Source organism: Nanorana parkeri, unplaced genomic scaffold (genome assembly GCF_000935625.1).
Source record: "Nanorana parkeri isolate BGI_ZX_2015 unplaced genomic scaffold, ASM93562v1 scaffold232, whole genome shotgun sequence".
Lineage (NCBI taxonomy): Eukaryota > Metazoa > Chordata > Amphibia > Anura > Dicroglossidae > Nanorana > Nanorana parkeri.
Genome location: NW_017306500.1, coordinates 1,081,469 through 1,095,494, shown reverse-complemented (window position 1 = coordinate 1,095,494; position 14,026 = coordinate 1,081,469). Strand labels below are relative to the sequence as shown.

At 44.3% G+C, this 14,026-nt stretch overlaps 1 protein-coding gene across 1 annotated transcript; it reads right to left on the bottom strand.

Annotated features, from left to right (window-relative positions):
* Positions 1 to 1,302: 1,302 nt before the first annotated feature.
* On the bottom strand, positions 1,303 to 2,430 carry LOC108786890 (Friend virus susceptibility protein 1-like). The gene has a single exon (XM_018556287.1). The coding sequence runs from the start codon at positions 2,428 to 2,430 to the stop codon at positions 1,303 to 1,305; it is 1,128 nt and encodes a 375-aa protein (XP_018411789.1).
* Positions 2,431 to 14,026: the final 11,596 nt, after the last annotated feature.

Below are 14,026 nucleotides of genomic sequence, written 5' to 3'. Positions count from 1 at the left end.
GATCATATCAGGTACAGCTGATTTCAATGGAGGTGCCACTCTGTTTAGACCTCTGTAATCCACAGTCATTCGATAAGTCCCATCCGGTTTCTTTACTGGAAACACTGGAGCTGAGAAAGGACTTACAGCAGGTCTAAGGATCCCTACTCTCAACAGTTCTTGAATAGTCTCCCCAATTTCTTTGTGGCCTCCTGGCAGCCTGTACTGCTTAAGACAGATTGGTTTCTCTGGTGGAGGAATGTAGACAGGGGTCCATTTTGCATGACCTCTGACCACAGCCTTCACCGCCCTTACCAGATACGCTTTGTGTGTATACCCTAATATGAATGTACCGCGTTCAGTCTTGATTGACTGACCTTGAAGTACATCCATACCAAGAATATTTTCAGGCAATTCTGACACTAAAACATTTGTCCAAAATCCCGGTCCCTTTACAATAGCCAGTTTCACACGTGTCCCAATTGCTGGTGTGGTCTGCCCTCCCAACCCTTCTACATAAATCACTTCTCCTTTGTGATGGGAGGGATTTCTGACCTTGAAGTACATCCATACCAAGAATATTTTCAGGCAGTTCTGACACTAAAACATTTGTCCAAAACCCCGGTCCCTTTCCAATAGCCAGTTTCACATGTGTCCTAATTGCTGGTGTGGTCTGCCCTCCCAAACCTTCTACATAAATCACTTCTCCTTTGTGATGGGAGGGATCACCATGTAAAAGTGTAACTTCAGCTCCAGTGTCCACTAAAGTCATTACATGTATGGGAGAAGAGGACTTCCCCCAACATACAGTGACAGGTACAAATGGCCTTCGGTCTCCAGCTGTCACTGTTCTTACTGCTATTACTGGAGACCCGCCTTCCCTTCACAAAGGATAAGGAACTCCCCAGTTCCCCTTCCTGAAACTCTCTAACTCCTCCCCAGGGTAAAGGGATTTTTGTTTGGGTTCCTGCACACTTCTGGGAATTACTTTGGGACTAGTGGGAGGGGTCTGCTCTATCTGATCTAACCCTAGGCTAATGTTGTCATCACTGGTGGTGTTTCTAACCCTTGCAGATTTCCCCACTAATTGTTTCCACCGCTTCATCAATTCTACAGTAGAAACCCCATCTATCTCATCTCTGGGTACTCCTGCCTTTAATAAGTCCACCCACATTTGCCTTCTAGGGATAACTATTCTAGTTTCCTCTGTACCTCCCATCTCCCTTCCGGACTTCCCAGTCTTCTCTGTCTTTCTCTGCTTCCTTTCCCCCTGTCTGGCTGTAACCTGATCTACGGCCCTAACAGGTTTTGTATTAGTCTCCTCTAGCTCCCCAACTGGTTTAAAAGGGTAGTTGCTTCATGAATCTTGCTGTTTAATCCCAGGCCTCCCAGCAAAGACAACAAAGGAGCTCTGAGATTAAATGGCGCAGACCTCATCAGCTTGGAGCGCAGAGCAGACGTGAACGGTTCCATATCTGGACCCATCCATTCCGGTATCTTAGTTAGTCCAGTTATACAGCCCATCTCATGTAACCTGGCAATACCCTCTCTCATTGTTCTCCAAGAGGAGGCATTTTCCAGGTCACTAGGATTAGCATATACCTGGACTAACCCATCTCTTACAAGGTCTAACAGTGAAAAATTCACAGTAAACTCTCGGGCCTTGCGCATGGCCTGGCACAATTGTGGATCGTGGGTTAACACTCCCATAGCCACTGCTTCCTTGCCTGACAAAAGAACACTGTCCGCCCCATCATCCCACAAACGTAGGAGCCAACTTAATAGGGGTTCCCCGGACCTCTGTTTGTATTGTTTTGCCAGTTCTTGGAGTTCAGTTTGTGTAAACTCCCTTAATTCTTCAATTTCAACATCTCTGGGGTTGCGGTAATGTACCTCCCCATCAGCCAAATCTTCTCTATCATGCTGCCTCTTCCTATGCTTAGTAATAAGAGGTCTGGCACACTTTTTCTTTCCCACTGAGTGATCAACATCATCAGTAATATCAAATGCAATCTCCTCATCCTCACTATCACCTGAGGAGAGCGCATCCTCACGATCCCAGTTATGGGATGTGACAATAGCACGCACCCTAGCTTTGCTAACAGGTCTACGGCCTTTCTTTTTCCTTAAGGCATTAATTGATTTGGTCATGAGGGCTGCACACCGCTCTTCCAAATCATCGGCCCGACTAGCAGTTGAACGTACACACTCCGAGACAACTGCTAGGTGGTCTTTTAATGCCTTAACCTCTGCCTCTGCTTTCTCCCTTCTTTCTGTTTCAGTAGAGAGAGCATTAAGGAAGTACCAGCCAATTAAGGACACTGTCTTCTTCTCTGCTTTGCTCAAACAGAAATTCTCAAAGCTAAAATTTGCTAAATCACCTGAAATTTTACCACTCCATGACCTACTAAAAGGAGATGAATACTTAGCTAATTCCTTAGCAAAAGGCATCCACTGACTATCTCTGGCCCAGGCAGGCAGGTTGCACGCCCCCTCCTGGACACCAGAAACATCTGCAGCCTTGCTGGCCCAGGCAGGCAGGTTGCACGCCCCCTCCTGGACACCAGAAACATCTGCAGCCTTGCTGGCCCAGGCAGGCAGGTTGCACGCCCCCTCCTGGACACCAGAAACATCTGCAGCCTTGCTGGCCCAGGCAGGCAGGTTGCACGCCCCCTCCTGGACACCAGAAACATCTGCAGCCTTGCTGGCCCAGGCAGGCAGGTTGCACGCCCCCTCCTGGACACCAGAAACATCTACAGCCTTGCTGTTCCTAAACAATTTACGCAGCATTTTCCCTAGCACAAGCAGAAAATACTACAGAAAACACAGGTCTTTTACAACTGGGTTTAGTACAAATCCTGGCCAACACGTCCCAACTTGGATCTAGTACATAACCTAAAGACAAGTCTGTTTCAGTTGAGTTCACTGCAATCCCGGACCGAGCCCCCAAATGTAATGCTCTGGACTACAAATCCCAGAGACGTCAAGCTTATCTCAAGGATGAGCCCAGCTGTAAAGCTTGGCAAAACTTTAATTTCTATTTGTTGTCTGTTCTTGCAGTAAACTTCAAGGAAACTGACCCAGTAGCATTAAAAGTACTTTACTTGGCGAAAATGCTGCGTGTACAAACTTAGTTACAGGAAAAGCAAACAAATACATCAACAAGACAGGCTGCTACAAACATTCACATGCACCCACTACACTATCTTCTAGTACATGTATGATTTCACAGGAGGGGAAACACTGAAAATGTACTTAGCTTAGGCTGCAGACTCCAATAAATTCCGTGATGAGCAGTACTTGGCCTAGGAAGAATGGCTTCTCGTTGCAGTATCCTGGTCTTGAAGCAAGTCCTCTCGTCTTGTGAAGCGCCCTCGTACTGTCCCCTCCTGTGAAGCCCTGGTCTTGTGAAGTGCTGGGCTGGTGAACTCCTCCGTTACCTTTCAGCTACTGGCTTTTTATTGAGAGAAACTTGCCTAAAACAATGGAAGCTACGCCCCTTTCACCTTTAGGAAAATGCAATACAGTTTCCCACCTCTAGGTGGCAGCGTTGTACCATAAATTGCCCTCAGTAGTCAAGATTTGATTTGAGTCTTGGCCAGGCTAGGCGTGACTATTCATGATCACCATCCCATTGTGATACAAATCAATACAGGATAAGCTACCCTATTGTGTAAAACCAGTTTGGGCTGTATTGTTGGCCATTTCCATTGTATGAACCGAGTTTCTATCAACAAACAAACAAAACCTCCGTCTCTCTTGCAAATTTATGTGTGTCTGAAAAAGTCCACTAAGATATATCGCAACACATTCCGCCCTGGACTATTTCAGATACCACACAGGAAAAATGAGTGTACCCTAACCACTAATGACACTCATACTAAACATTAATTCACAATGGATACAACAACCCCCCCCAAGTTCCTCTACTAAAGAGGTGTTTCAGTCTTTTGGCAAAGTTCATGAGAGAAAGTCCAGTCGTGTAGGTTTATTCTGCTCAGTTCCCGTGGTCTTCCTCTTCTCTTCATCCTGAAGCCACTTTCTCCATGGATCAAATCGTAGACAGCCTATGGAGTGGAAAACAGAGTGGGTTATCTGTTCCTTCCAACAACACAAAAACAGTAGACCCTGGCCCTTCCGCTACAATCTCTCCTTTAACTGGCTTCTTGCCTCTCTCTCTGACTAATACTTTGCCACCGGTTTGTACCCATTTGTGATCCTCCCAAAGAACATCAATAGGGAGGAGAGGAAATATACTGATATTTCCCAGTGTCACATTACAATTTATCTTGGAAGGTTTGACGTTATAGAGCTTCACTTTCCACTCTGACTGAGAAGTGTCAACTAACCAGTCAGAGTCCCAATCACTATCCTGAAGCTCATCTGCCAATGCAAATATAACTTCAAACCTTCCTGCCAGATCTCCTCTTATTCCTAGATAGGCCTCAGCTTCAGACGTATCAGACACGGTTTCGATTTCATGGGAAGCAGTGATCTGGTACGTATTAGGACCCGTTCTTTTAGGAACATCATGTAAATACCGTATTCTGCACTCCAGCTGTGGAATCTGTGCTCCAGCCCCCACTATCCTCTCATACGGTGTGCATTTGGCTATCGGTCTAGAATTTAACAACAGAATTGCCTGTATAAGGACCCGATCCCACCCCCTCAGTGTATGTGTGGGTGTAAGCTCGCGTATCTGGTCCTTCAATAGCCCGTTGTATTTTTCAATTAAACCAGTTGCCTGTGAATGGTATGGGATGTGGCACAGCCAGTACACTCCAGAATCTTTGGTCATCTCTTGTTCTGTAGATCCGGTAGAGTGCAAGCTTTGAACTTCCCTTGGGTAGCCATAGGCCACAGTGATCTTCTGGAGCAAATGGAGCATTGCAGCTTGATCTGCTTGCTTACAAGGTTGGACAAGCAAAAGTCCTGAATAGGTGTCAACTGTAGTGCAACAATATCTCAGTCCATTGTTTCCTCGGGGCAGGGGACCGATGAAGTCAATCTGCCAAATCTCTGCAGGCCTCTCGCCCCTTTCGATGCTCCTGGTGGAATACTTTTGTAGTTGCCATTGTTGCACTTCTCCACACACTGTACAGTTTCCTATCACAGTCTTTATCATATCCATGGATATGGGCAATCCTCTCTGCTGCTCACAGTTCTGCCCCAAATGTCCTGATTGCTTGTGGGCCCAGTTGGCCAAGTTCATATCAATTGGCACAACTGCAGCCACCTTTGTAATCTCATTCTTCTGCAAACTGCAGGATCTGGTATCATCCTGCTCAACTACATCCAGCTGAAACTGTTCTCCTGGTCTCACCAGTCTCAGTCCTTTGTGCTGAAAAGTGACTTCTTTAGCAGCAAGGAATGCGTTCTGCTGTTCAGAATCACATGAAAACTCAGTCTTTTTCCATGTCCCATTGTATATGGGCCTCAATATCAGTCCAAGATGTGGGATGAACGATCTCCAGAATCCCACAACTCCAATTAATTTCTGGGCTTCCTGTTTCAAAGTAAGAGGTGACAATCCCTGCATAGTTTGCACAACTGTTTCTGGAATTTTCCTCTGTAGCCCAGTCCACATCATTCCCAAGAATTTCACCTCTGTAGCAATCAGTCCATGACAAATCGTTGGTGAATGAAGGTATCCTTGAGGAAGCACGGTGAAAGTGTACTGGCGGCTGTCCCACACAAAGGCAAACTGGTCTTGACACTCCGGGTCTATTGGGATTGAAAAGAAAGCATTAGCCAAATCTATCACAGCATGATATTCTCCTGCCTCTTTGGCAATTTTCTCTGTGATGGAGATCATATCAGGTACAGCTGATTTCAATGGAGGTGCCACTCTGTTTAGACCTCTGTAATCCACAGTCATTCGATAAGTCCCATCCGGTTTCTTTACTGGAAACACCGGAGCTGAGAAAGGACTTACAGCAGGTCTAAGGATCCCTACTCTCAACAGTTCTTGAATAGTCTCCCCAATTTCTTTGTGGCCTCCTGGCAGCCTGTACTGCTTAAGACAGATTGGCTTCTCTGGTGGAGGAATGTAGACAGGGGTCCATTTTGCATGACCTCTGACCACAGCCTTCACCGCCCTTACCAGATACGCTTTGTGTGGATACCCTAATATGAATGTACCGCGTTCAGTCTGGATTGACTGACCTTGAAGTACATCCATACCAAGAATATTTTCAGGCAATTCTGACACTAAAACATTTGTCCAAAATCCCGGTCCCTTTCCAATAGCCAGTTTCACACGTGTCCTAATTGCTGGTGTGGTCTGCCCTCCCAAACCTTCTACATAAATCACTTCTCCTTTGTGATGAGAGGGATTACCATGTAAAAGTGTAACTTCAGCTCCAGTGTCCACTAAAGCCATTACATGTGTTGGAGAATAGGACTTCCCCCAACATACAGTGACAGGTACAAATGGCCTTCGGTCTCCAGCTGTCACTGTTCTTACTGCTATTACTGGAGACCCGCCTTCCCTTCACAAAGGATAAGGAACCCCCCAGTTCCCCTTCCTGAGACTCTCTAACTCCTCCCCAGGGTAAAGGGATTTTTGTTTGGGTTCCTGCACACTTCTGGGAATTACTTTGGGACTAGTGGGAGGGGTCTGCTCTATCTCACCTAACCCTAGGCTAATGTTGTCATCACTGGTGGTGTTTCTAACCCTTGCAGATTTCCCCACTAATTGTTTCCACCGCTTCATCAATTCCACAGTAGAAACCCCATCTATCTCATCTCTGGGTACTCCTGCCTTCAATAAGTCCACCCACATTTGCCTTCTAGGGATAACTATTCTAGTTTCCTCTGTACCTCCCATCTCCCTTCCTGACTTCCCAGTCTTCTCTGTCTTTCTCTGCTTCCTTTCCCCCTGTCTGGCTGTAACCTGATCTACGGCCCTAACAGGTTTTGTATTGGTCTCCTCTAGCTCCCCCAACTGGTTTAAAAGGGTAGTGGCTTCATGAATCTTGCTGTTTAATCCCAGGCCTCCCAGCAAAGACAACAAAGGAGCTCTGAGATTAAACGGCGCAGACCTCATCAGCTTGGAGCGCAGAGCAGACGTGAACGGTTCCATATCTGGACCCATCCATTCCGGTATCTTAGTTAGTCCAGTTATACAGCCCATCTCACGTAACCTGGCAATACCCTCTCTCATTGTTCTCCAAGAGGAGGCATTTTCCAGGTCACTAGGATTAGCATATACCCGGACTAACCCATCTCTCACAAGGTCTAACAGTGAAAAATTCACAGTAAACTCTCGGGCCTTACGCATGGCCTGGCGCAATTGTGGATCGTGGGTTAACACTCCCATAGCCACTGCTTCCTTGCCTGACAAAAGAACACTGTCCGCCCCATCATCCCACAAACGTAGGAGCCAACTTAATAGGGGTTCCCCGGACCTCTGTTTGTATTGTTTTGCCAGTTCTTGGAGTTCAGTTTGTGTAAACTCCCTTAATTCTTCAATTTCAACATCTCTGGGGTTGCGGTAATGTACCTCCCCATCAGCAAAATCTTCTCTATCATGCTGCCTCTTCCTATGCTTAGTAATAAGAGGTCTGGCACACTTTTTCTTTCCCACTGAGTGATCAACATCATCAGTAATATCAAATGCAATCTCCTCATCCTCACTATCACCTGAGGAGAGCGCATCCTCACGATCCCAGTTATGGGATGTGACAATGGCACGCACCCTGGCTTTGCTAACAGGTCTACGGCCTTTCTTTTTCCTTAAGGCATTAATTGATTTGGTCATGAGGGCTGCACACCGCTCTTCCAAATCATCGGCCCGACTAGCAGTTGAACGTACACACTCCGAGACAACTGCTAGGTGGTCTTTTAATGCCTTAACCTCTGCCTCTGCTTTCTCCCTTCTTTCTGTTTCAGTAGAGAGAGCATTAAGGAAGTACCAGCCAAGTAAGGACACTGTCTTCTTCTCTGCTTTGCTCAAACAGAAATTCTCAAAGCTAAAATTTGCTAAATCACCTGAAATTTTACCACTCCATGACCTACTAAAAGGAGATGAATACTTAGCTAATTCCTTAGCAAAAGGCATCCACTGACTATCTCTGGCCCAGGCAGGCAGGTTGCACGCCCCCTCCTGGACACCAGAAACATCTGCAGCCTTGCTGGCCCAGGCAGGAAGGTTGCAAGTCCCCTCCTGGACACCAGAAACATCTACAGTCTTGCTTTTCCTAAACAATTTACGCAGCATTTTCCCTAGCACAAGCAGAAAACACTACAGAAAACACAACTTTTACAACTGGGTTTAGTACAAATCCTGGCCAACACGCCCCAACTTGGATCTAGTACAAAACCTAAAGACAAGTCTGTTTCAGTTGAGTCCACTGCAATCCCGGACAAGCCCCCAAATGTAATGCTCTGGACTACAAATCCCAGTTACGTCTCAAGGATGAGCCCAGCTGTAAAGCTTGGCAAAACTTTAATTTCTATTTGTTGTCTGTTCTTGCAGTAAACTTCAAGGAAACTGACCCAGTAGCATTAAAAGTACTTTACTTGGCGAAAATGCAGCATGTACAAACTTAGTTACACGAAAAGCAAACAAATACATAAACAAGATTGGCTGCTACAAACATTCACATGCACCCACTACACTATCTTCTAGTACATGTATGATTTCATAGGAGGGGAAACACTGAAAATGTACTTAGCTTAGGCTGCAGGCTCCACAAATTCCGTGATGAGCAGGACTTGGCCTAGGAAGAATGGCTTCTCGTTGCAGTATCCTTTGTATGTCCTGGTCTTCAAGCAAGTCCTCTCGTCTTGTGAAGCGCCCTCGTACTGTCCCCCTCCTGTGAAGCCCTGGTCTTGTGAAGTGCTAGGCTGGTGAACTCCTGTGTTACCTTTCAGCTACTGCCTTTTTATTGAGAGAAACTGGCCTAAAACAATGGAAGCTATGCCCCTTTCACCTTTAGGAAAATGCAATACAGTTTCCCACCTCTAGGTGGCAGCGTTGTACCATAAATTGCCATCAGTAGTCAAGATTTGATTTGAGTCTTGGCCAGGCGTGACTATTCACGATCACCATCCCATTGTGATACAAATCAATACAGGACAAGATACCCCATTGTGTAAAAACAAGTTTGGGCTGTATTGTATTGGCCATTTCCATTGTATGAACCAAGTTTCTATCAACAAACAAAACCTCCGTCTCTATTGCAAATCTATGTGTGTCTGAAAAAGTCCACTAAGATATATCGCAACACACCACCCAAGCCAAGGTGCAGGTGTCATCCTTCACCCGGACATCACCTTTCTTCCCCACATCCAAATCCTGCCGCCTTCACCTTCGTAACATCTCCAAAATACACACCCTTCCTCACCAAGGAAACCTCAAAACTGCTCATCCACTCACTTATCTCCTATCTTGACTATTGCAACTCCTTCCTCCTTGGCTTACCTACACAAGCTAACCTCCACTTCAGTCTATCATGAATGCTGCTGCTAGACTCATTCACCTAACCAACTACTCAGTGTCGGCAACCCCCCTCTGCCATCCCTGCACTGACTTCCAATAGCCCAAAGGATAAAATTCAACTCTGCCCCTAGCTCTATCAAAACTTCTCAAAGTATCGCCCTAACCGTCCCATCCGCTCTTCAAAAGGCCTACTTCTTTCCAGCTCCCTTGTCAACTCCTCCCATGCTCGCCTTCAGGACTTCTCTAGAGTCTCCCCATCCTCTGGAACTCTTTACCCCAACCTGTCCATCTATCTCCCACTCAAACTGCCTTTAGGCTATCCCTTAAGACTAATTTCTTCAGGGAAGCCTATCCCACCTCAACCTAACCACTCAACCATCCCGTTCTCAAACAATTCCTCCCCCCACATCTACCTCCTCATTTATCACTTCCCCCTCCCTTTTAGACTGTAAGCTCTCAGGGACAGAGCTCTCCTTACCATCTTGTATTGAACTGTATTGTGATATCTTCCTTATATTGTAAAGCGCTGTGCAAACTGTTCAACTGTTGAACAGTATCCAATCTTGAACTAGGTAGGTGTAGCGTTGCTTGTTCGTTCCTAGTCCTTGATAAGATGTTTAACATGGCTTATCTCTACTTGGTACTTATGATGTTTCAGACTATGTCCCATAATCATGCGAGGAGTTATCAATAATAATAGCACCTTAGAATTAGAATATTCTTTCCTTCTTGATCAAGTTCCACAGAGTTCACAGGATGTTCTCTTCCCAAATTATTGATTCATTTTTTCTTCCTATCTTTGTGCAAAACAAACTTACCAAGGCTACGTTGCATCAAAAAGAGTTGAAAAACGTAGTGACATTGTTTAAACAGGTAATGAGTGGAAAGTAGAACATTGGAGATTTGTTTTTGGCATTGAAATGACTTTTGTTTCCTAAGCAATCAAAAAACACCATTGTTTAAAAGTTCTCTTCCTTGGTCAATGATTTTCAATTTTGTTTTATGTTATTCTAGGGGAACGCTGTCTAGAAGATACAACATATATGAAAGACCTGTCTCAACTCAACCCTCGGGCTGAATGGGTTATAAAACCAAAACCCAAAAGAATGACCTAAAGAGAAAAACCCCTTAAGCTTCCAGAAGGCTTGATACAGACTTTAGAACAAGACTCCTCCAAAATAAACAAAGCCTGTTTTGTAGTAATACAGTAGCCTTATGGAACATCTATGATAATAAACACATTTATGTTAATGTGAATGAATGGCTAACAACCTTTACTGACAATAATTACCTGTAATAATATTGGCACTGGGAGCACTTCTGTGAAGACTACATAGCTATTCTGCTTTCTACAATATTGAAAATTTGTATTTAAAAGTATGAATGGAAAAAACATATGTGTAAATACTTAAACCAGTACTTTTATAAAATATTAACTAAACCATAATTTCCATGGAATATCAGGTGCCACATGGTGCTAAAACCTAGCATGTGCTTTGGTGCTCCCAAAGAGCCCATGTACCAGTCACAACCCATCCAATTTGGGCTAAACATAACATGAGAAATGCATAAGCACCTTCAGTGAAGAATGTAAAATGATACGTAGATGAAGAGCTATAGGCAGCTGAAACTATATGCACATCTCAGCTTATCCTGTAAAAGTTACTCTCCCCTTTTCTGCCTCTTAAATTTCCCTATTTCTCAGTGAGACTGCTCTTCACATTAATGGATACACAAGAGGTGCAAGGAGATGAGTCCAAGCTCAACATTTAAATGAAAAATTGAGATTTGCATATAACTTCAAATGCTTATATCTATGAACCTACTGATTTTTGCGTTATGGGGTTTTCCTAATCTATGGTAAAGGCATTTTTGAATCATATGCTTAGGTTAAGTTTCCAGGCTTACTTTAAAGCCCTGGTTCTCAACTGGTGGGTTGCGACCCTGTGTTCAGTGAGTCTCCGTGTGCCTTCCACTTTTCTAGGTGAGAGGCTTCTCAGCTACCCCCTAGTGCAGCACTGTCAGTTCTTATGCCCCGCAGCCATTCATATGCTGATTGATTGGCATTGAGTGTCAGCTTAAGGTGGGGTGGGCTGGAGCTTTGGCCACAAGGGAGCTCCATCCATACATGCATTGCTTACAGCTCCCTTGCATGTCCTGTAGAGGTTCCTGGAGCGGAGTGACGTCACGTTCTGGCTCCCCGGCATGCAAGGGAGCTGTACAAGCAATGCACATATGGATGGAGCTCTGTCACAGCACAGCAGCCCACACTAGACCCCAGGCTGAGTCCACTCCAGTTCTCCTGAGGTAGGAAGACTGGGTGGATCTTGGAAAAATGTATACATTTTTTGGAATGTGTGTAAGTGAGTGAGATTGTGTCTGTCAGTGTTCTTGAAGGCCCTTTCAATCTACTACAGTGTGAAAATCGAACAGTCCTGTGTGATTAACGCACTGTACCACGCAATCGCGTGGTGCACCAATTGTTCGTGTTGGAGGTGCGTTGCCATTCATTTGAATGGCACCCCAAATGCACCTCCCGCCCACAGTTCATTCGCCCGCACAGCAATGTGCGGTACTGCAATGCCATGCGTTTCATTGCACTGCAACTTGAGTCACGACTTAATGACCAAGGACAAATGTGGGCGCTAAGGGTAATACACGTTTAGAGAACCACTTCTTTAAAGTGACCCTGTAAGCACAAAACCATGCCTATATATACTTACCTTTCCAGCAGCCTGTGAAACTTCACTGCTCCCCTGCCGCTACAGTATTCAGTCATTCGGCTGGATCAAATACAAGTTTTTCCCTGTTGGACACAGTAGTCTCTTCTAAAGGCTTGTGCTTTCTGTAGTGATGTATGAACTGGCAGGCACAACCACTGCATGCTGGTGGGGGAGTAGGTATTCCACATGCCTGCTTCCAGGGAACAGAAAAGCAGTGGCATCTTAAGACAAGGGCTGCCAGAATGATGGCTTTGTTCCCTCTTGTCAGGTGTGGGGATTTTTATTTTTGCTGAAAGGATCGCTTTAAGCACAACCGCACTCCACCCTAATGCACATTGCAATGCAGGTACCTTAGCCACATTCAGGGTACTTTTTATTCCATGATAATGCTGGTTTAGTTGATATTTTGCAAGGGCAGGTTCCTGTTAAAAGAATCCCTAAAATAATATCTATTCCCAGTCGCCATTTTCAAGCATCACTAAATCTATAGATCCTGGGACAGCCAGTGGGCAATGTTCAAATTACTTTTTTCTGATGTACAGCACTACTATGCTTTAGTTTTTATGTTGGAATGTAAAATAAAGGGGTCTTTATTTCCAGCATACTCTTAATATAATTTCACCACAAGTCAAATGAAGGAATTGTAGATTTTTTTTTTTTATATATAGAAAGTGCATTTTTGTAATGTATATAAATATGTATATTTGAACAATTTATTTGTTATAGACTGGTGGCTGTACAAAATAAATAAGACACACAAGCTGTATCCTATTTAAATTGACTTTTTAAAATGTTATATGACCTGTTTATTAGCAAATGTTTACTTATCATTTTGTAATTTTAAATGTTTTTCGTAGAAAAAGTGCTGACATCTTCTAGCTACAGTGCATATACAGTTGTAATCACAATTATTCAATCCTCATTGCAAATCAGGTTTATTGGCAAACTTAACTACAGAATTTAACGTAGTCTTAATGACAGCAGCAGGCAGATCCCTGCTTAGGGATTTTGACCAGTAAGCCAAAGTCTGAGAACTTACTGCGAGCATAAGTTGAAGGCCAGAGCCCACCACAGAGTAAACAGATCAAGAAATTGACTTTTCTACATGCTGGAGTGCTTGTGACCTTTTTTGATTTTTCTGGTTTATAAAATCGCCCCCTATCAGCTATGTGAACAAGAATCAAAAGGGCATTATAGCCACTAGATGGAGCCAAGGAGCATAGGGTATATATCGGTTTATAAATGACCCCCATAGTATGTTCACATAGCACAAAAAAACAATGATGTTCATTCCAGTGAATAATCTTTAAAGAAACAGCCCACCTGTCACTGCTAGGCCAAGGTGGGGGAATATCTCTTTGCTAATGTCCAGGACAGCAACAAAGACCCCGAGCAAGATCAAAACGTAGCTTAGCTCAATAGGAACTGAGAAATACAAAATATTTCCAAATGTTTCTGGACACCTAATCATCACACCTATATCAGCTTGTTAGACATCCCAATCCAAAACCATAAGCAGTAATACAGAATCAGCCATCCTTTTATTGCTATAAACAGCTTCCACTTTTCTAGCAGGGTTTTCCCCACAGGATTCATGAGTGTTTCTGTGCCCATTCAGTCAAAGGAATCTTTGTGAGGCCAGGTACTGATCTTGGGGGAAAAAAAAAATCTGGCTTACAATCAGCTTTCCAATAACTTCAAAGGGGAATCACAAGGTTTGGAGCTTACAATTGTTAAACATTTCTTTGTATGTTGTAGCAAATGAATTAAACAGAAACACTTGGAAGGTAATTTAAACAGAGGTGTCCTGTAGTAAAAGGTGTGATGGTCACGTAACCACAGAGTGCATGTATGTTTGGTGGAGCTGCTGCGCTTCCCC